The sequence below is a fragment of the Cynoglossus semilaevis genome, chromosome 14, assembly GCF_000523025.1.
Source record: "Cynoglossus semilaevis isolate Cse_v1.0 chromosome 14, Cse_v1.0, whole genome shotgun sequence".
NCBI classification, from domain to species: Eukaryota; Metazoa; Chordata; class Actinopteri; order Pleuronectiformes; family Cynoglossidae; genus Cynoglossus; species Cynoglossus semilaevis.
The window spans coordinates 7,944,384-7,970,876 of NC_024320.1; the positions used below are offsets into that span (position 1 = coordinate 7,944,384).

The following is a 26,493-nucleotide window of genomic DNA, read 5'->3' on the forward strand; positions in this document are numbered from 1 at the left end:
TTCTCCTGGCTGTGAGACAGCAGGTCTGCCATTGAAACATCATTAAGGCTCACAGGTGAGCAAAGCTGTGACGGTATTCCTTCAGGATGAGTGGCATGTTCACCAGCTGGTGGAGCGGGAGCTGGTGATGGAGGAGATGTTAGGCATCTGGGCTGCAAAGATGCTAAACTGCAGCACATTCAGAACCTGCTGAGGCAGGTGCTCATGTGCCTTAACCACCTTGAGCAGCACCAGGAGTCTTCTTTAGGAAGCACTACCGAAACGAATTCTCACACTTGTACGCAGGCTGCAGGTATGAAGTGTGACTAAACTGTGAACAGTATTGTAGTAGACATTACTCTATGTTCTATTTATGCCATTTTAAAGTAGTTGTGAACCCAGTGTGTACCTAAACTGCTCATTCATTTTGATTACTTGAAACCTTTGGCAGTGAAAACACCATACAGTATGGGTGTCACTATATGCAGACGACATCACTGTATTCATAACAGAACATTTAATTACTCCAACAGAAACATGTACATAACTACGTAATGAAGGGGGTTTCTGGTGGGGCAGGGTAGGACCAGCTGTTAGAGAGGGTCTTTTTAAGGAGCTGAGACAGTTCAGTACCAAATTCTGTGAACGGTTATGGATCTAGCCACAGTAGTTGTGCAGGGGGAGAGTCAGTCTTGGTCATCGACATTTATTCAAGGTGCCAGAAACATCTGATCCTCCGGTGATGTGGTCAATCTTGTCCCAAATGTAAAAGTTAGAAACTCTGTCCCCCCACCTCAACACTAGGGTCACCTCAGATCGACCTTGATTCACTGTCAGAGGATCTCTGGAGAAAAGCCCCCCAGATGTTTAACTGTGCCAGTGGTTTTTGGTGAGGGCAGGCATTGTTAGCTTGAACTTAAGGTGGTCTGAGGACAGGCTGAGCTGGGACACTGGAAGCAAGTCTGTGGGGAACGTAAAGACCTTGAATCTAAAAGTCTGACCAGATATCCAAGACCAAGAGAAAGATGGCAGACCGAGTCTGAGCAGTGCAGCAGACTGACTCTTCAAATGTGACCAGGGTGCACCTCTGTGCTGCTGCAGTAAGCATGCTTTATAGAACTGCATTCGCCTGAACTGAGGATTTGAGGTATTTGACGATTCTGCACTGCACTCTTCTACTGGGGGCAGCTGAGGCCCCTGTTTTAACACCACGTTACACATTAAAAGACTCTGAGAAGTTCTCCAGCAGAGGCTGGTGCACAGGGCCACAAACAGCTGGACATGGATAGTCCTGCTAAGAATCACCGCAGCTTCTGATGTTCAGAGACAAACTCTACAACGCCTCTGTGAGACCATTAAATCTGCCTGTGCCTTTAGCTGGGAAAAACACATCTCTTTTTTTCTTCGTCATTTCATACAGCTCCCCTCCAATTAAAGAGAAAATGCATGCAGTGACCTACTCCCAAATCAGTCCTTGTTGTTGCCTGACAAGTCACACTGACTTGTGTGTGTGTGTGTGTTTGTGCTCAATTATGTAAAAGAGATAGAAAGAGGGAGAAAAAGATTGAGACAGACAGACAGACGTGCACTAGGAGACAGAAGGAGAGAGAAACCTTTGACCTTAATAACCTCCTTAATAAATCCAGTTTTTAAACATTAAATAAACACCAAGACACAGAACCAAGATGTTAGCATACACACACAGACTGACGTAGACAGCATCCACCCTGGGGTTTAACAAATTCACACAGAAACAATCACCAGGCAATAACATAGAAGACCGTATTAAAAAGATCTGCTTTACTGGTAACTGTGTCCATGTCTGAATGACTGTTATTGACACACATCAGTGCCTTTATAGAATACTTTGGAGAGGAGGAGGGAAGTGTGTGTTCATCATCATAACGGGATGTCTAAACGTGAAGAACGTTTTGAACATTAAATACAACTTCAGGGCAGATGTAGCCGGTGGTGGGGACTAATGTCCATGTGTCATCTGCCAGGAGCTGCTTTTTCTGATCTGATGTCTGGGAGAGGACTGCAAACATCAAGTTATATAAGGAATGAGTGAGTCTGCACTGGGTTCCATTTGGATTTGAATCACTGTTTGTGGACAAATAGAACTGGATTTTCCTCTGTTTGTTTTAATGTAATTACAAATCGTAGGCAATCATTCTGTAAAACTTGTATGTTTTACTTTTTGACATTTGGAATGGGGAATGTGATTCTTAGCAAAGTAAACTAAAATTAGAATCTGTTGACTGGGCATAGGAACAAGAATGGTCTGGTGAGTTTTAACTAAGTTTTTTTTTTCTCCACTGTAGCCCAAGTGCTTGTTGTGTGTGTGATCTAGAACCCACTTTGCTCTATACTTTTTAATTATAATATCAACATTATGCTGACTACATATTCCTAAAGAAGAAAAAAGCTAAAACAAATAGACAAGCAATACCCAATTCATTTAAAAAATGTTATATAAATGTTAACATGCTCCCGTCCTCAGCCAAACCAAAGCTGCAGGCCACAAAGTCTGTTTAAGCTCCACACCTGGGCTCTGGGCCAGAGGGATTGACCTGCTGTAAAGAGAGGCTGTACGTCTGACCATGTGTTTATGCTAATAAAAAAACCTGTGGTCTAATGAACGGACTTAGCTAAATGCTAATAGCCATAAAGTCAAAAAGAAATGCTGTGGTTCCAATCAACTCTATATATGGTAAATGATTTATGGCAAATGGAAAAAAAATAATGAAATGTAAAAACAAAAAGTACACTGTAATATATACTGCAAATGCTGTGACATAAAAATACAGACAACAAGAAATAAACAACACTGTACACAGACACACGCACCTGCCAGTGGAGAATGATGCTCCAGATAAGCCCAAGAATCAGTTTGTGATTCCCATCAACAATGTCTCCTGCTCCAATATTCACCAGTTCAACCTGTGGCAGGAAAAGTCAGACAGGCAGCTTTCATCACAGAGAGAATCGGATAAGCACTCGTGTTTTTCAAAATTCATTTGACCTGGCAGCAGTGGTGTTAAAAAGCTAACTTGTGATGGAAGGATGCCAGTTGAAATCATTGCTCTTATTCTTCAGTTAATAACAGCAGTACTGTGGTGTGTTGAGCAAACAACAACAACACACTTGTTCCCAGGGAATGGGTAAAATACTGTACAGATAACATGACAAGCTTCCTCTCCTTATTCTGATTCTGTATTTGGTCAGATGAACTACATGACCCCGCAGACTCTAGGCTAATCATCTCTTAGCCAGATGTTAATCATACCTGGTTGTCCAGCCGTTCACTGACCAACTACAAGTCATGCATGAATATAGTAAAAGAATTAGCTTCACGTTTGGCTAATATGTGATTGAATATGGAAGAGAACATTGAACTCAAGCTTCAGTTCCACTCACATTGTTCTTCTGCAGGATCTGTAGAGCTCTGTTGACATTGTTTAGTGAGTGAACACGAGTGAATCCTCTCTCCAACCTCACCTAAAAACAAATACACACTCCACTTTAAATAAAGGAAAACATTGACAAAGGCTTGTGCAGTAAAACACACACACACACACACTTAAGAGGTACGGTACAACTTGTAATTAGTCTCTAATGAAGGACAAGCATATTGATTCCCAAGAGCAACTTATCCCCCTGTAACAAGTAACATAATGGCCAACACAGAGTAATGCATTATGGGTGCTTTTCAGGCTATTGTATTTGAATTCCCATACCTGGTATCTGTCCACGTGGACCTAAAACCCACAATGTGGAAATGACATATGAGCTACCTGAGGTCTGAACTCTGAACACCAAATGGAGGTTGTTTGACCATGTTGTGTTTTGTTAATGAAAGCATGGCCCGTTTTGGACAAACCTGTACGGCTGATTGGAAGAGAAACAGTTTGTGGATTTTTAGTGTGGTCAAAGTAGCTCCCGAGCCAAAATAGTGGAGGCAATCGTTGACGGAGGGTTAAATGTTCCGCCAAGTGGACCATATATAATGTGTGTACCAGCTGGTGTCCTGTCAGCCCTTCCAGGAGTTCCAGCAGACGTCGTCCATCACACAGGTCTGAGAACAGATCATCCACAGGTGGTTTCCCTGTCTAAAACAGAGAGAGAGAGAGAGAGAGAGAGAGAGAGAGAGAGAGTAATCATCAATTAATAACAATAACTCAATAAGAGACATTGACCATAACATCTCACAGAATTCAACACTTTGATGGGGATAATTTGTAAAAAAAAAAACTCACAAATTAAAGACCTGAGTAAAGATGAAGCTGAATAATGACCAACCCATTTCCTCCCTGTTTATGTTTTATGACTTGGAAAGATGCCATGTTTTTGGTGGTAAAAACCTATGACTTTTCCCAGAAAATAATCTGGTATACAGCCCAGGAGTGGATGAAAAATAAAGTCAACATAGTAAAACAAAGGATCGCACTCTGACCTACCGGCAGGATGTCATTTTCATCTGGGTCAAGGTGGGAAAGGAGGTCACATGACCTGGAGCACAACGTTGGCTATAACACCAAAGAGCAAAATGTTACCCAATCATTATCCAGTTAACAGAGTCCATAAAACCCTGAGTAATTATCCAGTGTATGAAAGAAAAGGAGCTGCATCTGGAACCTTCTTAAATGCTGCTCCTGCAGCACACGTCTTACTGTCTTACAGCCATCAAAAGTAATTGTAGCAAAGGCCAACACAAAGACAGACACAATGCACACAGACAGTCCTTCATCAAGGACGGATCATATTTGCTCTGCAAACACCATGCAAGACGCCAGTATCGTATTTGTATTTTTCATTGTGGGTTTAGTAATTTGTATCGTAAGTTTTCGTCTTGTTTTTGTATTGACATCATTCCTTATATTAACCCTGAAGTAGCCTTCTCAATTCTGTTTTGTCTACAGCACGTCTGGTTGTTGTACAATGACAATAAAAGCATTCTATTCTATTCTTCTCAGTGAGGAGAATAGAATAGAAAAAGGAGAGGCGGAGGCCGACCACGCTTCAGATATCAGGTGGAAGTAGAAGGATGGCATTCTGCCACAGAGGAACAACTTTCTTCTAACCAATTTCGTTGATTTGGTTTTCATACACAACCACGGAGACACACGTACTGACTCACACTTTTCATTCTTTTCCTTGTTCCACTTTCTATCTTTCTATCTCATTTTCCATCGCTGCTCTGGCCTCCACCTGCGGCTCCCGTTCCACCAACATGTGTGTGTGAGCGTTCAGAACAGCCTGTCGACATGCTGTGTGGGTGATAAATGAGGTGACAGTGCCCAAGCACAGATAAAAGAGCGGAGAACAAGACACCTCTAGCTAACACAAGTGTTAGCAAAAGGGAGCCAAAATACAACCTTCTGATCTTTTTTAAATTAATACCATAGTTTAGCTTAGAAATGGCTTCAGAAATAACTCCAGTCCAACACAAAAAATAAAAAAATAAAAAAAATAACAGGATTTAAAAACTGTAAAAAAGCTAAAAAACAGTCTAGATTGTTATAACTCAAAATGAAAGCCCACAAGACACTGCTCAAAATTAGATGTGACCTCTACAAATTAAACCAACTACACTATCATACCATTGTTGACTGAAAGTGAAAGTGACTGGTCAACCAACAAGATGAAAACTGTAAATGGAACAGTGGCTAAAAAGTCTTAAAAGATCAACCAGAAAGAATTAGTTCAAGAAGAAAACGATTCAAATCCCAAACCATGTGACACACCAACCTATGGCGTTTTGCCCTTAATTGGCCACGATCTCTATTTATACATTTATTAAGACGGTCCCGTTCCGTCATTTTGATGAGTAAGACGGCGTTGTTTACATGTGCTGGTGGTAAACCATATTTTTGTACCCATTATTTTGCCCTTCATTATCACCTCTGCATTTTACCCATCACCAAAGTGAGCAGGGGCCAGAGGATCAGTCACCAAGGAGCAGTGTGTGGGGACGGTGCCATGCTCAGTGGCACTTCTTGGCAGCTGGTGGACTCTAACCTGGAACCAAGTCCACTTCCATAACCACCAGTCCACCACTGCCAGGGTTTTGTCAGACCAAACAGAATTTAACAGCACACTTCCCTCGTGGTTTTCATTATTGTTCCCTGTCACTAACTCCATGTAAAAGCAACAGTTCCCTGGCCAACATATTTGGCGATATGTAATTTTCTGTAAGTTTCGTACTGAAAAAATCTGAGTGACATCACCGCTGGGAATCGTACCCCCACATTAGTTTTTTTTTTAACTCTGAGCAAAGCAACTTGAAAAATAAAGTCCCCATTTTCCTGCCATGACAAAAGCAGCACAACCTATTTTCTCTCTTGTTCTTTTCACAGCCTTCTTCACATTCCTGTGGTTTCTAAATGGATTTCCAGGTGATTGTAGCCCCCCAGACCTCACTCTTGGACTCACATTAAAACCAGATGACTCGGGCAGCTGGTTTTATCACTTCTACCCTGTGCAGAGTTATGCCTTCTTCCTTTTCTACTTTATTAGGGCGTCCTTCATATCTCAAGACTTTTAATTACCTTTGAACAAGATTAGTCAAACACTTCCATCAAATCCATGTCTAAGGGTTTTTTGCTATTGAACAAGTCAGTTAAAAAAACAAGATGTTGTCTCTTCATTTCTGTTTCCTCTGCATTTTTTTAAAATTCAGTCTGGACTTTTTTAAAAACCTTGCTTTTTAAACAGCGTAACGACTGTAATATCCAGTCTGCTGAAAGACAGTAGAATCAGATGGTGACTGACTAAAGTTTCATTCTCACCAGATTTTCAAGTGAAAATATTACTGACAAAACATGGGCCACACACACCCTCCATTATGGGCTAAAAGAGTAAATACATCCTAATGTTAGACCTGACTTTAGACCCAATATTAAAAATAATAATAATAAAATAAAATAATTAAAGCAAATACAGGAAAAAATATTCAGAGTGGCCATGATTATTGTAATACTAGTGTCAAAAACAGCAAAGGACAAAAACATTCAAATATTGTCCAGAAATACACTTAGACCAAGTTAGATCCAGTTGATGAAAAAGTAAAAAATATGAAAAAAGGTTGATTTGGCAGAAGGGCCAACCTAAGCCTTAAGTTCTTCTCATAAATGGTGAAATACTTTTAACATACTGAGAGTATAATAAAATATTAATAAGAAGAATAAAAACAACCAACAATCACATCAAATCTGGACAAACTAAACCACTGAATGACATAAAAACCAATAAATTATCGAGTTAAAGCTTAAAAAGAAAACTTAAATATCAGCAATATAAAAATAAATGTACATAATTAAAAGGCCTGAAAATAAAAGAGAACAACAACAGCAAACAACGTTCCAGGCGGTTCACAGAGAAAAAAGAAAAAAAATCAAAGCTCAACTATCAGAAAACTCACCAACTCAAGCACTTGCTCTTTTTCATCTCCTTCGTGTGTGTGTGTGTGTGTGTGTGTGTGTGTTTCATCTTTTTAACATGTGGAGGCCGATAAACTAATGAAAACCATCTCAGGGATTCTAAATGTTAAGGATGTTGCAATTTGTTCCTCTTCCTATGAAATATATATTTTACTTCCATCATTCCTACAGGGGGCGTTTTAAGGAGAGATTTAATGTGATGATCAATAAAGCCTGGACTCTTATTACACCCTCGACATATTAACAACAATCCAAAATGTCCAGATTCTCATAACATGCAGTAAAGCCAAAAATCCACTGTTTGTTATTTCTCTTAAATCTTCTTTATCCACAGATCCTACCAATGCCAGTTGGACTATCGGGTGTAATAGTTCTATTTTACACCCGTGTATATTTCACATGAAGGGCGTCCTGATCACTATCACCAGGAAGGAGACGGCGGAAACATGCTGAAAGTTTCTGTGACCCTCCTAAAATGACTGAGGGGATTCGTTTCACTTGACACTGCAGTGACATTAGACAGAAGGGAGCGTCCTTCCAGAAAGGACAAGAAGAGAAATTAAAAAAAGCAGTAAGGGAGACTGCAAAGAGGCAGATTTTGATCACTACTAAAGAGGACGACACCTTGGTTGCAGGGAATACACTGCAGGGCAGGTGAGGAACCTTCACACCGCACCAGCCTTCTCTACAGAAACCATAGTATAGAAAATGTTTTTAATTTATCATCATTCGATCTGGAAAGATCTGCAGCACCAAGGAATGAAAGAGCAGATTCCTGACAGACTCAGACTCGATGAGGGATAGAAGTGAGAAGACTGTGTAGAAAGAACCAACTCAGGTTATTAGGACAACAGGTAAGAAAACCTCCAGGGTGCCTTCTCAGCCCAGTCAATCAGGTGCACACCGAGGAGCAGACCAAGAACAAGGGGAACAGATCATATCTTCCAGGAACACTGAGCTTCCACAGCCAGAGTCGGTCGATGTAGCCGCGAAACAGGAAATCTTGGCCTCTTTGCTGGAGACGCTGCCTGATCGACATAATTGATGTTGGACTGATGCAGGGATGGAGACTGTTGGAGTTTAAACAAAAGCCGCTGTTCAACTGACAGCGTTACAGTCTGTCAGTGAGCTGAGGTGAACTGAAACCAAGTCATTTTGAATTACGATCCAGTTTTACAACAACTAAAAGTTAGTCCATGCCTGATATCAGAACCAGAATTCCTTTATTGTCACTGCACAGGTATAACAAACTAAATGAAAATCCTCCATGTTAATTATCTAGTGTGAATATGTTCACGTTTTCTCAGAGCGTTTAGCTTTTTTAGCTGTTATCGATCTGCAAAGCCTTCCCTGAGGGCAGCAGTTGAAGGAGCATGTGTTCTGGGTGGAACAGGTCCCAGAGAATACTGAGTGCCTTTTGGAGACGGTGAGAACTGTATAGATCTTTGAAGGACAGGAGAGGGCAGAGATAAAAAAAGTGGCTTCAGCAAAATGTTTTTTTTTTCTCCATGAATTGGAACACTGTTGAACTGATGCTACTGTTACACTACTGTTACACTTGATAGTAGGGATACTCATGATCGGTAACAGTCAACTATTGGCCAAAATTTCACTATCGAACATTGGATAAACAACTGTACCTCGCCCCAGTCTGATACCCTATAAGGTCAAATGCTCAATTGAGCCATTTCTAATTACTACCGTAATACCTCTATTACTGCACCTATAAATCTTCTCCGGGGTCTTCCTCTTTTTCTCTTGTCTGGCAGCTGCATCTCAAACATTCTTCCTCCAACGTGACCCCTATCTCTCCTCACCATCTTAAGTCCAAAACCTCTCAACCATGTCTCCATAACGTCATTTCCAAATCAATCAACCGTAGCTGTTCCTCTGAGCTTCCTATCACCTAATAATCCTTCCGTTGTGGTCATGAAAAGCTCAGGACATGGACAGAGACACTGTCTCCTACTCACACATCATAGCTGGCCTCAGCACTTCCTTAAAAATGATACATGTCACTGACCATTAAATCATCATAGTTAACAGCAAGGCCTTCTCTTACCTTAGCCAACTGAGAGTTTACCCATTTTGTGAAAGTCTTCTTCTGAACATCTTCTCTTTCATCTACAAGAAAACAGGAGACAAAGGAGGGAAACAGTTTAGAGACATATGTATAAGAGAGAGAGACATAAGTCTGAACTCAAACTTGACTCAAAGTAGTACTGAATTTAACTGTTGATAAAAAATGATGTAACGACATTATATGACAGTAATAAAAAGAAGATGGAAGGCTGTGCCCACAAGTAGAATTACGATAACAAGGAGTTGAGTGTGTACTTCAACATGTGCAGCTGTACAGTCTATCTAAATATGACTGTTTACAGAAGGTTAGTAAGAGACCTACTCAACTGGCTCCATAGCTCAGGGGTTAGAGCACTGGTCTTGTAAACCAGGGGTCGTGAGTTCAAATCTCACTGGGGCCTGATCTCTATTTTTATTTTTTTAGGCGGAGTGGTGGCTAAATGGTTAAGAAAGTGGAAGACTTTAGGTTCTAGTCCTCCAGCTGCCAAGTTACCACTGAGGTGCTCCGGCCATGGCACCGTCATTCATACAATTTCAAACAATTTCCTTTTCTTAAAGGTGTAGCCAAAAAGAGCTCGAGGTTAGCCAGAAACAGTCGGTAATGAAAGCAGAACATCTACCAAAAGAAGGGAAGAGAAACAGGTGGAATAATAATAACATTAACTAATAGCTGCGTGTCACCTAATGTGACATGGAATAATATATAAAACAGACAGACCGACCATAAACATCTCACTTACTGGTTTATGAACGCAAAACCTAAAAGTCATACAAAATTAATACAAATTTTGCAGCTCTAGGAAATATCCTGGTGTGTGTGTGTGTGTGTGAAGCAAAATAACACCTACATAAAATCCTCTAAGTCCAGGAACTCTTTATCTCACTACTGTATACTCGGACCTGTGTCGACCTAAACACACCTAATCTGATCTAACTCCAGGAGTTAAGTCCAGTCAGGTCTTTTACTACTCAGAGGGGAACCATCAGGGAACACCTGGTCATCCAGCATTTAGACAGGAGTTTTAGTTTCTAATGAATTGTGTGTTGTTCATCAGGCCTGATGTGGCCTCTGACCAGCCTACCACACGTAGGAATGACTGCTCTGCTTCTTCTTGTGTACTGGTGTGGTAATGAGGTCACATCCCCTTATAACCTACAACAAACTGCACCCTCATCCTGAAACCGAGCATCAGGTTAAATATTATATTAGGCCAGAAAATACATGTGTGCTCCCCTCTGGCGTGTGTGTGCGTGTGTGTGTGTGTGTGTGTGTCCAGTGATTCTCTACGCTGCACAGCTCAACATAGGTCCTTTTAATTAAAGGAGATGTTTCATTAACAGCTCCATTAGTCAGTGCCAAACTGTGTCAACACACACACACACACACACGTATGCATGTACGCAGACATGTGTTATGTGAATTCTCGTGCTTGTTTGCATGATTGCTTTGTGTCACACTTCTCTAGACAAAGTGTTTCCATAGAGTTTGTCTCTGGACTAATTCTACCTCTGGACAGAGAGAAATTTAAAAGTGGTCGTAGAAAAAGCTTTTATTTGAAGCTTATATTATTTGCAAACAGACACACACACACACAAACATACACACACACTGTGCACACACGGAGGTACAGATGTTTTCTTGCCTCGCAAATCAGCTGAGGCCACAGCACCATATGGACATTATTTACATTTGTTAAAAATTCATCAAATTATATAAAAAGATTGGCCTTAAAAAGCTTTGGAAGAAAGTAGATGAGATATTCAGACTGGGTGTCTGCTGATAGTGGAGTGAACAGAACAAGTAAGGAGTTACTCAGTACCAGGACCACTACAGATTCAGCACCATGGACAGCTCAGTACTTTATTTACTCTTTCTTCTGTTTTATACAGTGAGCAGCAAGTCAGTCCAAAGTCCAGATCATTTGGTAAAGGTCAACAACAACAGTGATGTTCACGACAGAAAGAATCTCACAGAGCCAACCATGAATAATGAGCACTGTGTGACTCACGATGGGTATGAGTAATATTAAAATATATATATAATATATAAATATACTAACTGTTGTTTTCTGGCACATAAATGAGACAAACAGTGGACATGATGTGACATTTCTATTTGGATGATGATGCTACTTTAGTAAGTTTTACAACCTGAAATAGGTTTTATTTTTATTTCTTTGTTGTAGCTATTGTTGTTGTTGTTTTTTATTATTTAAATCTTGAAATCATTTGTGCTTCAAAGAAGCCCCAAATGCCTGGGAACAATGCCTTGTTGATGTGTTGGAGGGTGTTGGAGGGTGTTGGGGGGTGTTGGGGGGTGTTGGGGGGTAGGGGAGGACCATTTGCTAAATTAGACTTTAAAACCTGGAGATTGAAAAAAACTGAACACAGGTTTTGTTGTTAAAGGACCTTAACATTAGCTGAGTTACAGTCAATGTTTGTACATTTTCTCCTAATGTGCACCTCTAATGTAGTGGAACAGGAATTGATGTATTTATGTGATCCATCACTGAAACAATTCTCTGCCAGACTGTCACTAATGGAGCTGCAGTCAACATATAAACAGAAACATGTTGGCTCATGAGGGCAAACGCAGCTCTGTCTCCATTCAGGGACCAGCCTGGTGTCGCAGCTTCATTCCATGCCGTTTCAGGGCTGACTACCAGGCAATAGACACAGCCGTGAGCCTGTGACCAAATCCAATCAGATCAAGTCATTGGAAATAATGACAGAGAAAGACAGGATGAGCTGAAGGAAAGAGCAACTGATATGATCAAAAATGGAGAGATGAGGGAGAAGAAGGAGAGAAAGAGAGAGAGGCAGAGATGGACAGTGAGAAGAATGTAGGCTGCATGAATGACAGGCAGATGTCAATCCCAGTCTTAATTAGCAGCCCACACAGCTAGCCAGAATTGGCAGCCAAACCTTTTACATTTTCACTGATATGACTGATGGAGATTTGTTGCATGTAGCTCACACATACGATCAAATCCATATTATTTTTCAATATCTGCTGCACAAACTTTGAATGTTAATATATACAAAAAAAAAGAGCAAAAACCAGGACTTTCTCCTGACCTCAACAGTTAGAGGACAATGAAACTACAGTTTAAAAAGAACGGCTGTTAAATGGTTAGACACGGTGTGAACATACAATGATCAGCAGGTGTCTATCTTAACACTACCATTATCCCTGCTATTTTGACAACAACTTCTAACAGACATTCCAAACAAACACTCACTGACTTACATTCTCAGTAGGACCGGGGGAGATCTCCATATATTAATATATATACTGTTATATATCTAGACCCGGGGGAGATCTCCATATATTAATATACAGTATATACTGTTATATATCTAGATAAGATACTGTATAACATCTCATGATATCTATAACATTTTGTGTTAAAATGACATTACTATAAATGGGCCACAACTTGGCAACTATTTCTCCTCTCCCTGTGTTCCTACACACACGCACACACACACAACCCCTTCCTCCCTCTCTCTTCTCTCATCTACACTCCGTGACGACCAGAGAACAGCGTTCCTTCACTGGTAAAGGGCTGTGGTACGCACACCGACTGAAGCAGGCCGTGGGTGTCTCTCTTTATATCAGCAAGATACTTATTTGGTTACGTGTGTACTACACAAGCTGACGTTTCACAGTCTGTCTAATATATACATATATAGAGAGAGAGAAAGAGAGAGAGAGAGAGAGAGAGAGAGAGAGAGAAAGTCCTGAAATAACATTTGTATAATGTGTACGCAAATACAGGCATTCAGGTAACATCGCAAATCTAAGAACCTGACGATTTAGGAACTGAAACGTTTTTAGCGTCTGTGTACAGGAACGAGTTTTGTTTCATTTTACTGAAGGAACATATTTATTTCATATATTAGAAATTTTCTTTTTTGGTCAATTTGTTTTTCTACATTGTGACATTTGGCCTGTAGCTCAACACTTTAACTGCGAGTTTGTTGAAAAAATGAATCTGTATCTATCGATTGGAGTAAACCCTTGTTTTTCGCGGGGGTTACGTTCCAAAAAGAACCCGTGATAGGCAAAATCCGTGAAGTAGAAATCTTTATTTTTTTTACAATTAAATACTCAGAAAAAGAAGAGAAAGAACGAACAAACCATTTTACAGTCTCAACCATTTGTTTCACAAATAAAGTAAAATAAAAGTACTTTAGAAACGTTTCAACAAATAACTTCTGTAATGTACTGTCAAATAATAATTTTAATCATCAACGTGAACAGAAGGCTTCAAATTGCGGAGATTAGCACCGCCCACCGTGAACGGGAGAAAATTAAAAATGATTATGAAAAAAATACAAATTACCTGGTCTTGTTGCGGGCAGTTGCAACCCTTTTTGAATCCTTATTAAAACTTATTGCTGCTGTCTTCCTTATGTTTTTTTCTTCCTTCTTTATGGAACGAACGGAAGATTCATTAATTCCATAATGCCGACCTACAGCCGCATAGCTTTTACCTTCATTTAGCATGTCCAATAGTTTTACTTTATCACCGATAGACAGCATCTTCCGCTGCCTTTTGGTCCCTACCGCAGGTACTTTTGCCGGTCCAGAGCGTTTTGTCGACATTATGGGGTTTGATAAACTCGAAATTGCAAGAGAATTTGCACGTACGTAATGTCAATTTGGCAAGCTGTTTTACGTACGTGTACATATTAAACCGCAACGTTATTGGCGCACAGGTAGAGAAGAAGCGGAGTGACTTTTTAGCCAATCAGAATGCAGAACACAATGCACGAATGCAAATCCGTGAAGTAGCGAAACCGTGAAAAGTAAACCGCGTTATAGCAAGGGATCACTGTATACCAAGTATCATCATTCAGCTAGAAACTATCAAGTTATGACTTGTGCGCACACACACACACACACACACACACAAAGGCTCCCACATCCCCACGTCTCTCATCATCTTCATAAAGCAGACTTTTCTCTTTTTAATTACCACTTCTATTAAGAGAGTTTCCTCCTGCTGTGTTTTATGAGCCCCAAAGCCTTGGAGGGCTTTTCTCTGACGAGGCGTCTCTTACCATTGAATCCTTGCAGATACTAAACAGCAGCTTTCACTTCAAACAGCAATAGAAGTAAAGACAAAATCTGTACTTTTCAATGAATAAAAGCACCTTCCATTACATTTTTACACAAACAAAAATTCCATCACGTCCTCTTCAGACTGAATATAAATCCCTCGGTGAGGCTGTTTCAAAGCTTCCTCAACACATGAGGACTTTGTCAGCTTTTAAATTTAAATTCACAGTGACAAGTGAAGGTTGGAACCCTTTGCTCTACTTCTAAGTCTGCATCAAACAATCTGTCAATCACTGTCTTGGTTGACTGATGATACAAGTCTTTCATTTAGCTCAAATTTCTCTACTCCTCTCATATTTAAAAGACTCAGCCGTGGTACAGTCTACAGATGGCTCCATCCACTAACTCAGGATTGGTATTGAATCAATATTGGTCAACGTTTCAGGATTGGAAAAAACAAAAAAAATAAAACTGATACCCCAAATATAACTATACTTAACTTGGAGGAGAAAAAAGGTGATATTGGTGATATTTCAGGAAGCCTAAACAGAGCCATCAGATACAGAGTCATGAGGCAGAGAGAGTGTTCATCTGACTACAACGCCCATTAGACTGATGGTGAGCCCATTTCTCTGGAACATTTGAGGTAACACGAGGATAATTTTACATGAGTGGAACCACACGCAAACAAATGTGTGTCTCCATCACTGCAGGGGCGCCCAAGGGCCAGTGTTGAGAGTACAGAAAGCTAATCAGCCTGTGCAAAAAACAGTTGTCGACGCATGAGGAGTTTTAGACAATATGGACTTTTTTTAAATTTCTTTTCTATTTCATGTGCAAAACTCTGAGTTATTATCACATTTGAGACAGGTGGATCTGTGATTAAGCATCTGCTACCAAAATGATGGCTTTTACGTGTCCATACTAGTTTAAACATATTAACTCCAGTGCTGTCTCATTTGAAGATAGAAAACTAAAATCTAATAACAAAAACAAAATATGAATATTAGGACTTTAAAAGCTGACTTGTTAATTGTGTTGATCAATTTGTGTAAATAACCAGACAGAAAACACATGAACATGTACTGTATATTATTATTATTATTCGCTTGCACTGCTTAAAATACCATCTCATCCAGCAGAGGCTTGAACAGACAGACATGTCAGTCCAGCCTCACTGATGGGAGGACAGTCAATTAGGGTACGACTAACGAGATGATTGACAATTGTCAAATGGATTGTGAGGGACTGTAGACTGATTATTATTGTTGAGGACAACGGTTTCAAGAAAGCTTTGAATGGAACTCTCCACATGTTATACAAGGCACCAATAAAAAACTCAACAATGACTACAATAAACCAACTCTAACAGACTGAACACAAACGTTTTTTGTTTGTTTTTTGTTTTACTTTTTTTTACATGTTGGCTAATTTCTTGTTATCTTTTGGTCTGACCTGGACAGGTTTGCCTTAACACTGTTTTTTTTCTTTATGTACTGTAGGTATGTTGTAGATTAAAAAATGATAATATCTAGTCTTCCTTTGTGTGTTAAACATTATCTTAACACTTTGTTTTGGGTTTTTTTCCAGGGGGAGGGAGGCGGGTGGTGTTTAGGTATAACTATCTGTTTAAATGTATGCCTCTAGAGCTTCCCCAGAGCCAGTGTCTCTGTCATTGATGTAGACCCCCAGGGTTCACCTCCTGGACAAGATCAAATCCAGGTTAGGGCGGTTGGTACCTTCCAGTTGACTCACCACCCACAGGAAGGTTCAGGGGGGGCTGGTACGGTAACAGATAAACGGATGAAAATGCCATGCCATGCTGTGCCACTAGAGCTTCAGGTTCTGTGCTATTTTGACATTTTCAATCATGTCACATCACATTGTGTTGTGTTTTTAACAGCAGTATTTCAACAGTAAAAACATGGTGGGGTGTAAAAAAAACCAGTGATCTGTGCTAAAACAGATGACATGCAGCTGCAGCTGCCGCTGATTCATGATTCAACATATGGGAGCCACAGGAGGGGAAGGAAAACACCTAATGCTAGAAATTGTTATCATAGCTAGAAAACACTTCTGCTCATGCAGGCTTTTATGAGGTGTCATTTTCCCACTGTGTTACACATTTCTTCACACCCTTCCTTTTATTACTTTTCTTTACTTTACTCTTTGTCTCACTGAGCCTCCCTGTCTTCCCCCCATAAATCCTGCTCTTCTCTTCCTCTCTCTGTTCTCTCACCAGACTTTAGCCATAAGAGGTATTTGCTCACAGATTTCCACTTGTCTAGTCCCTAATTGGCTTAAGGAGATTTGTGGAGGGGTGGAGCCTAAGGAACAGAGACGGCTACACTTGGAGGATTTAATGACTCCACGTTGCTATATTAGTTACTGTATTAGTGTGGCCCGGTGTCACCCAATAACTGGATAATAATGAACTAAAAGTCTACCCTTAAAAATGGAAGCTGCAGAAAAGTGAAGAAGAGTCATAAAAGTGGCTTATATTGTGTAATATGCAGAGCTTTATTAGGTCACAGTGTTCAGGTGTAAGGAACATGGTGGCAGGCTAGCAGTAAGGGCTATAATGATACGGCTGCTGTGCATTTTACAGCTTGATTCTGAGTACGAGTGACATTCTTTTGTCTGTTTTTGACTGTTTGTTTTTAATGTTTAGATTGATAATTATCTCGATGTTATTTTCTTATATATTATCAGTATTTTGTTACTGAAGTTTTAGTATATATCAGCCATCTTTAGCCTAGCTTTTAGAAAAATTGCTCATTTTAAACATTCAGCTGTTCTTTCATATGCAGTGCTAACATGACCTGTACAGCTATAGGATCAGTTTACCTACTGTATAATTGTACAGCTTGAAAGTGGAAATCCTGGAAACCCTTCACGTTACACTGAAGAACTAAGTATGACTGAGGTCTGCCCCCCCCCCTCTGCTGGGGTAATCAGTGTCATCACTCTCACCTGTGTCTTTCTCATTAGTCTCACTGGTGTCACCTGGTGTCCTGGTTATATACAGCATACCTCCCTCCTTCACTCACTCCTTGTTGGTTCATTGTATGTCGGTCATCACATTGGTCAAGTTTACCTAGCTACATTTTAGCCATGTTTGGGCTAAATATTGACCTTTTGTCTTTATTGCGTTACAGTTTGCATTTTTTTTAAAGGTTTGGGGTTTTTTTTTTCATTTAGTGTCCTTTTTTCACTCTTGTTTTAGCTTCCCTTTTAAACTATTTTACATCTTTGGCTAATGCAATTTTATTACATTTTCATTGTTTTTACAGTGTTAAGGTTCTGTAACTAATCTTTATTTACCTTTTTTAAAATATCTTATTATATCTCTTAGCTACTCTTATGCTAACAGAGTCCATCTGAAAACCTGTCCAGTAGGAGGTTAGCTCTGCAGTAGCTTAGAATTAATTAAACGGAACAAGAACATTTGTTATGCACTAAAATGTGTTTAAATATAGTGCATTTGGCTGAAACCTAAATATAGACAAAAGTGCAGCAGGAGAAAATGTTCCTCCTTTTTGTGGTCCAACCTATACCTTGAACAAAAAGAAATGTTGCTTAAAAAACTATAAAATAAGCAACGCCGTTAACAGGCGTGACGTTGAACCGACTCTTGTTTGGTCTGTAGTTCCTGAGAGAGGGATTGATGAACCCTATCCTTGTGTGCCGTACATCAGCAGTAAAACAGCTGCAGTAAGCTCCGGTACTTCGACAGCCTCGGCATCTTTGGGTTAAAATTGGTCTGTCAGTTCAAACCGGTTGAACATGACTTTTTCTGTACACCTTCAGGCTTTAAATGACAGAAACATCAACACACATTTTAATATTCTCAATGTGATGTAACACAGCTCTGGGAGTTGTCATCATGACTCTGTGTTTCATTTAAAGTATGTGGTAATATTAAGGGTATGAATCCTCCAGATGCTCAGGCTTTCAGGTGTCAAAACAACACCTTTCACACGTTCTACCTGTTGAAGATGATACATGAAGATAAATACTGCAGTTTCTCCAAGGGGGTCTCCTCCTCCTCTCCGCTGCTATCTTAAGGAGACCCAGTAGCAGATCATCTGTCTTATCGTCTTTTTTGCACTACTCTCATATGTATACAACCAACTACACTTCTTTTAACTGGGTCTCCCTCTTTTCTACCTTCCACTATCATCTTCTCATGATGGTATATCTTAATACATATAAAACTTGACTTAAATGTACTGCTGCAGAACATTTCTCTAGCAGATAGCACCAATGATGATTGGGAAAATGTAGAAAATTAGAGAAACTACTATATCTTTGAGTCTATCTACTTTGCATTTTAGGATCCTGGCCCATGCTGGTCAGTGAGGGCATTGCAGCAAAAATAAAACCTCTGGATGGCTCCACTCTGAGAAGCATGTATATTTTAACATTAAATACATACCGTATGTACATTATATCCACAACATCACATTATTTAATGTCAAAACATCTTAACCTCATATGTGGTGAGCTAACGTAGGCTAAGAGATGCTAACAAGGCCACCGAGACTAAAGAAGATTGACACAGCTATTGGCAAACTGGGGAAAAACAAAGCCTGATTTGGACCAATGTAGCTTCATAGCTGATATGTTCACTGTAGAAGTTATTATAATTATAGAAGCTTCAGACACTTTTACCTGGCTTATCCAAATGTTTTATTTTAGTAATTTTAGAACACCACTTGACATTCTTTTCACTTTCCAAATATCATCCAACTATTTCCTCTGATGTGAAATACTTCATCAGATCTCAATACTTGTTATTATCTCCATTTCCAGACCTGTCTTCATTTAAAAGAAAAATAAGGAGAGAGAGAAAAAAGCCTTCACATTCGAACTTCAATCACTTCAACAGTTTACCAAGGCTTTTGCAGGGCTTTGCAGTAGTTTTTTTCTCCCAACTCCTCTCCTGGTTTCTTTATCTTGTTCATGCATTAATGTCCCACTTCTATGTCGATGATACAATTATATAAACATATTAAACGCTGTCAAGATAAACGCTACAGTAAATTATCTGATTTTGCCTTTGAAAAACCTTAAGAGTCGGATTATTTTTCGATTAATTCAGTCAATATTGAAATTACAATTATTTGAAATAATTACACATCGACCCTAAAAGTTAAGTCGAGCATTTGGACTTATGGTATTGAATCAGGCTATAAATGTTTTGTTTAATTCTAAGATTTTGGTATCAGACTGATACCAACCCTGAGTAACAAATCAAACCATCCCTAATAGATCCATCCATCCATGATTCCATCCATTGATCCGCTTATCCGATCAACACTCCGCACACAAAAATACTCATGCAGGCAAATACACACAAGTTGCTGTCTTCAAACTCTTTCAAAACTTTTTCTGTCATACATTTCTATTTAACACAGAAATGCAGACACCCACAGCAGAGCAGTCCTTAATCGTCTGGACCCTCTCTCTCTCTCTCTCTCTCTCTCTCTCAAACCTGTCGTAACCTTTTAATGATCCTCCACATTGTGCCACAATTGTAAGCGCACATGCACAGACACACACACACACACACACAGCTGGTGTAAATTTCCCCATTACAGTTCTGTAATGCTCTGCCAGACCCTCCATGCTCGCAATATTTTAACACCCCCATCACTCCTAATGTGAGTGTGTGTTTATCTGTATGTGTGTATTTATTGCCTAACAGCTTTTTATTGCACGTTTCTTAGTGTGTAAGCATACAAATTTTCCTACCTGACACACACACACACACACACACACACACACTGCAGTACGGCAAGGGAGTGTTAAAGTTTCACCTCTCTCTGCAAAAGGCATTTATTTCAAGGTCTTTTGAAGTTGGTGTTCAACAAACATGTTTGTGGCTCCCGGAAGATCCTGTTGTGCTGAATAGGTTAGTGGTAAACATGGCTTTGCAGTTCACCCAGTCAACGATGTCTGGAATTTATCATAATCTCTTTTGGAATGTACGAAGGCATTTCAAAACGGTTTCCTGCTTTGACTGGCCAAATTCATGTGGGCACTCGTAAACACACTTCCTTGGCCTGCATTCAGCAAAAAGTCAATGCTTTGGTAGCCAACATGGAAATGTGGGTCACGTCACAGAAAGTTCACATTCCCCGTGAGATGTGGGCCATTAACGGGCCATTAAAGTGTCATATTTGGCACTAAATATTTGAATCTGAATGTAAGCCATTTGTGATCCATAATACACACCAACGTTTCTCTGTGACTCGTGACCTGTCCCTGGGCAACAAATGACGCTAGCTGGACTTTTAATGTTTAATGTTCAGTTGGACAAAAACTTTTGGCCAAATTCCTATCAAAACTTCTCATGTTCACCAACATCATCCGGTCAATCCTGTCTGAACCAACAACGGGACAATCGAGTCCATGTTTATACCAGGAAAACCTATCTGTACGGGTCACATTACAAACCTAGCCAAAAACACAGCAACATGTGGGCCAGGTCTGGGTCAGATAACTAAACTGTTGCTGACCTATGCCCAGTCTGCTTACTGATATCAATGAAAGTGTTTCACTCCCAAATTCTCTGCTGAAGTCCTCTGGGTGATGACCATGGCCAGTGTGTGTGTGTGTGTGTGTGTGTGAGAGAGAGAGAGAGAGGAATCCATTAAAGTGGTGCTGAGGCAGCTCCACGGAGTCACAGGTATTCCCTGGACATCTCTAAGTGGTTTTCTCTGAGAGCCAGTGCCTGGCAGAAAGAGCTCTATTACCAACAGAGACAGACTGTATTAAGCCTGAAATCCTCTCACACACACCTTACTCTTAAATACACACTCATGCATACTTACTGTAAATAAAGTAAAACTTTCACAGCTATCACCAGCCAATAACAGGCTCTATGTACAGGATGAAAATACAAAAGTGAAGAACTTGCAAACTAACATGCTCCTCCAACTCCCCCAAGTCATTCAAAGGAAATGTGATTTATCACATTATTACAGCGATGTCCACAGAGTCTCGCCCTGGGGTCTCCTGTGACACCTTTGCGTTTGTGATCGCGGTCGAGGGTTATTTTACTTCGTTAAAGTAGCAGGGGATACACAAAGTGTATTATGTCGTATACTGTTAAGCCTTATTTACAACTGTTTGTAAATTTTTATTTATTCATCACTAACTTCTTAGCAAACATACCCAATGTTTTTCTTACATTTTTTTTCTTACATTCCAGTCTAGGTTTCAGCTAGTTTGACATTTCAATTATGGTTCAACTTTTATTTCTAACAATTGCAAGACTGATTTCAGCAACAGCAGCTCGCAGCATGTTGTGGGAGAAAAGAACGTAGCAGATTGATATCGGTATCAGCAGATATTGTCAGTTTTATTATTGATATCAGTCAAAGCTGAAAGAGTTGTATCGAGCCGTCCCTAGTAGAAAGGTAAGAGATCATGTTGACGAAGGGTAGGAGGAAAGTTAAGAAAGAACATGTGTAGATAGGGAGGTAGAAAAAGATAGGTAGGAAAGGTAGAACAGTGTGTAGAAGGGTATGCAGGAGGTGAAGGGCATATAGGGTAGGCATACTTGGGTCTGTTTCAGGTTCGAGTCCATGCTCTGAGCATGGCACCGTCCCCACACACTGCTCCCTGGTCCTTAAAGCTGCCCACTGTTCACTTTGGTGATGGGTTAAAAACAGAGGTCACATTTGGTTGTGTTCAGTGGTGAGCTGTGACACAATGACAAGGAGTTCACTTTCCTTTCTTTCTTTTCCTAAAGTGGAAAGGTGAGAGAGTCAGTAGGAAGGAGGGTAGATATGACCAAAGGAATGGAGGAGGTCATCTAAAAACTAGGTGGTAGGAGAAGGAAGAGCTGTTACGTAGTTGTTGGGGCATGGAACAAATGTAGCTACAGTAGGTAGGTTGGAAATATAGGTAGGAGGGCAGTTAGTAAGCAAATGTTGTGTAGAAATATTTGACCTCCAGCCATGACTTGAAACAGAAGCAATACACAAAGCATTAAAAAAAAAAAAAAAAAAGCCCAGGACATTTATAGAAAGTATTATTTTTTTTAACCAAGAATGCCTTCAAAGGCAGTGCAAAACAACAACTTCAAGCTTTCATAAGCACTGTTGGCAACAGAGTGGAAAAAACAAGTACTGCGTGACCAAATATGAAATAGAGTTTCAGGCTTGTTCTGTGGAGGCTGCGCTTTGATATTTAAAAAAATATAAACACAGACAGGTGCATCTCCCCCAAAGCTCATTGTCTGTGAGGGAGATGTTTCCCCCCGTCCCCCTCCCCACTTCTCTCTATGCTGCCAAGTTGACTGCAATTCACAGCCAGCGGCTTTGCTGAGTTGCTTCATCGATTGCCTTTGCCTAGGTTATCCTTTCTGCACTCTCTTGTCTCTGTGCACTCATTGATCTGCCCAGATTTGTGCTAATAAATTAGCAGATTAAAAACTCTGTAATCCAGTTCAGAGTGCTGTGCAAATTAAATCAATGTAAAATATATTACACAGTGAGTTTCTTCATACTGGGTTATCTATATTATGCCCGTCATATTCACACAAACCCTGCAACTTACACTGGTAGCACTCATGTTTTTAGCCAAAAAAAAGGTTGTTTTTTTTTAACACCAGCCACGATGAGTAGATTAAAAAAAAGGGTTTAAGGATTAATGGTATTGTTAATATTTAGCCTGGGGGACACACACACACACACATACTTAGAGCAGAGGCAGGAGGTTTTGTTTTGTTTTTATGTGGTTGAATTTATGTTTTCTGCCAACTGAGTTTACACTGAGTGCTTTTGAAGCCTGCTCTGTGACCACACGGCGGTCTTAGACAATAAACAGTATTAACTCACATGCTGCAGAATTGATTAAGTTCCCAAAAGAGTGGGGAACTACAACAGGTCATATAAATATGGCAGTGCAAAAACAGTTCTCCATCAAGGCCACTTCCCTTATATATCAGTGAAAGTATGAGAGAATGAAAATCTAAGCACTGAATAGCAGTGGGAAAAAATCATCTAACATTTGACTCCAAAAGCCCAGGAGCAAATTAATAAAGTTCTAGGCAGTTTATTTCAAGACAACCAATCAATAATGAATAACTAAAAACACAGATTCCTTGTGTGTTTGTGATTCTGAATTTCTATGAAATGAGAAATACTTGAAAAAGTCACACGGCAGGAGCAGAAACAGTATTAAAACTTTGATAAAGCCCCCTTAACAATTTTCTGCAGAAGTCAGACAAAAATACAGTACGGATTCTTAAAACCTCTTCAACACAACCATTTTTTTATACAGTATCAAATGTTTTAGGATTGTCAGTCACGGAGTTCCTGAATCATATTATTAACCTTTACATTTACCAAATGGTTTATGTCACAAAGAAGGTGACAAGTGTCGGTATATAAAAAAAAGAGATCTAGGTCAATGAGTAGGTAGGTAGAAGAATGCATAAGAAGTCTGTCGGGTCAGTGTGTAGATAGTTTAGTTGGTTAAAACGTTGGTGAAAATGATCCAGCGGGACACTCAGCATCAAACTTCATTTTGTCAAGAATTCAAAGAGATACCTGCACAGAATGAACAGCAGAGTCTGAAAAAGGCACAGCAGTAGGCAGCGGCACAAGCAGAACTCTGGAGCTGAGGCTAAATGCCACCACGGACAGGACTCTAAGACAACTGTCTAGAGCACTTACAGTAAGGCCTGTCATTAGAATGCAGATCTGTTCCCTGGTCCAGAATAACACACAGGTAACAACTGCCCCACCAGCATCTTCTTCAGAGGCCATGGCATTATGTAGCCGACTCTCTGCCCAAAGAAAACTCAAAATTGTAGCGAAAATGTGTCTTCCTGAAATTAGATGTGGGTCACCAAAGGTCAAGTAATGTAGCGGCTAACACCCATTATCCTGGCCAGTTGGTTTGTCAACATAGGTCTAACAATAACAACATGTAAATTGTATGTCCTCCATACTAGATTTAAACAGGCCACAGGGCAGGTTCTGAAGGGTCTTTGTTCAATCCCGGGTTTTGTCAGGGATGCATGGGCTAGTTCGATTCTGCATGTCCTACAATGTGGGACAAATGAAGGAATAGACAATAAGAAAAAAAAAAGGTTGAATCATGGAGTGTGTATGTATATATAGGGACAATATATATGTGTAGTCATATATATTTAGGAGGGAAATTTTTATATATATATATATATAAATATATTATTTTACCCCCATGTCTTCATAGAAAGCTGAGGGATTTTACTGTAGTGTGATGTCACATAACAGCCTCCCAGGATGTTGCTGTGGGTGATTTATGTAAAGCTTCAGCAACACCCCAATAAGCTAGCTTGTCAACACAATCATTGCACAGACAACAACACACACTTGTTCGGGTGTGAAACACACGCAGACACAGAGCTATTTATGGCTCCATCTCTTGCCAACACACTATTTGACTGACGAGACAGATACACACATTCATCTGCTTTTCAGTGTTACACTTTGGCAGCTGCTTGGAAAGTGCAGCGATGATAAACAAGATAAAGAATCCAAACTCTCACTTTCAAGCTTCTCTCGTCTTTGATTTTTTAACCTCAGAACAGAGGAAACTACGGTGAGAACAAGGCTGCCAAGGTGCTGATTTATCAGTGACCCTGCCTTTTGTACGGCCACGAGTTTGGAAACGTAAGAATGTACAGGCCAATGGAATCAAATGGAAGTGGAATTATTTCTCAGTGTGGGGAGTAGCTCTCAAGTGGTCCACAATAAATACAGCGGGTCCTCAGTTTACGACATCCTCGACCTGTGGCAATTCATGGTTATGAAGCATCTCCCATGAATTTATTAAGAAAGTCTTGTTCCATCATTCCGACGTATGGCATTAAAACTTATTTTGCACAGGAACTAGAGAACCTTCTGCACTGCATTATGGCCCAAACATAAGTCAGACTCTTCGGATGTTTTTATGTCCTAGATTATGATGTCACTACTCTGTTAACGTAGGTGAGTGAGATAGGTACGTCCCACAAAATTGCGCCATAGGAACAGAATTCCAACACGACACCTGTATTTTAAATGTGTATTAAAACTTGAATCTGATTTTCTCTACTCAGGTCCAGAATAACACTTCTACATACAGCCTAATAGTAACAACTCATATGTGTGAAAAATACCAATCAATGTTAAAAACTAAAAAAAAATGAAAAATACCAATCAATGTTAAAAACTGAAAAATTTTAGCAATACATAGCTAACAATATAGAAGAAAAATACAATAACTTTATTCAGAAATCAGCAAAATGTAGCGCAAACTAATTAAAAAAAACAATGGCAAAACAAATAGCCCAGACATAGCTTTAGGTTAAATTAATAGTCATTGAAATAGATAGCAAAATAACTACAGGTTCAATAATTGTAAAATCAAACTAAAGGTTAGCTCAAAATATCCAAACATTGACCAAACTACAAAAATATGATTAAATTATAAAAATGAAAAACACAATTAGTGACCTATAAAAGTCATATATAATTCAAACATACAGCAGACCAAAACAGGAGATTAAGTCTAGACCAGAAATGGCCCAGATAAAGCTAAACTAGTAACCATAAATGAGCTCAAAAAAACATGGGATTTTAGTTATTCATTCAGCCTTCTGAAAATGTTAGGTTCTAGGGTGAGGCACTGGTTGTTTAATGAGAGCCAGACATCATTCATCACAGGTGACTGCTTTATTGCTGCCACCTTTCTCATTTCCTTCCCAAGAGCGCGAGTGTTAGCCGCTAAACCAGGTGTGACGAGTGAGCTCTGTCACCACCAGCACAAGGAGAGCACACATCATATAAAACAACGGGAAACTGACACGTGAAAAAAAGCACGGGGGGGAGAGGGGGGGGGGGGGGGGGGGGAGAGGGGGTAACGGGAGTTAGATGC

At 39.9% G+C, this 26,493-nt stretch overlaps 1 protein-coding gene and 1 non-coding gene across 2 annotated transcripts in view; one reads left to right on the plus strand and one right to left on the minus strand.

Moving 5' to 3' along the window:
* LOC103389473 (dystrophin) overlaps window positions 1-26,493 on the minus strand; it is a 159,323-nt gene that overhangs the window by 109,015 nt on the left and 23,815 nt on the right. Inside the window, 4 exon segments of the mRNA XM_025062208.1 lie at window positions 2,830-2,922; window positions 3,400-3,480; window positions 3,999-4,091; window positions 9,484-9,545. Coding sequence (XP_024917976.1) covers window positions 2,830-2,922; window positions 3,400-3,480; window positions 3,999-4,091; window positions 9,484-9,545 — 329 coding nt within the window.
* trnat-ugu (transfer RNA threonine (anticodon UGU)) lies at window positions 9,832-9,904 on the plus strand. Its single transcript has one exon. It is a non-coding gene; the product is annotated as a tRNA-Thr (tRNA).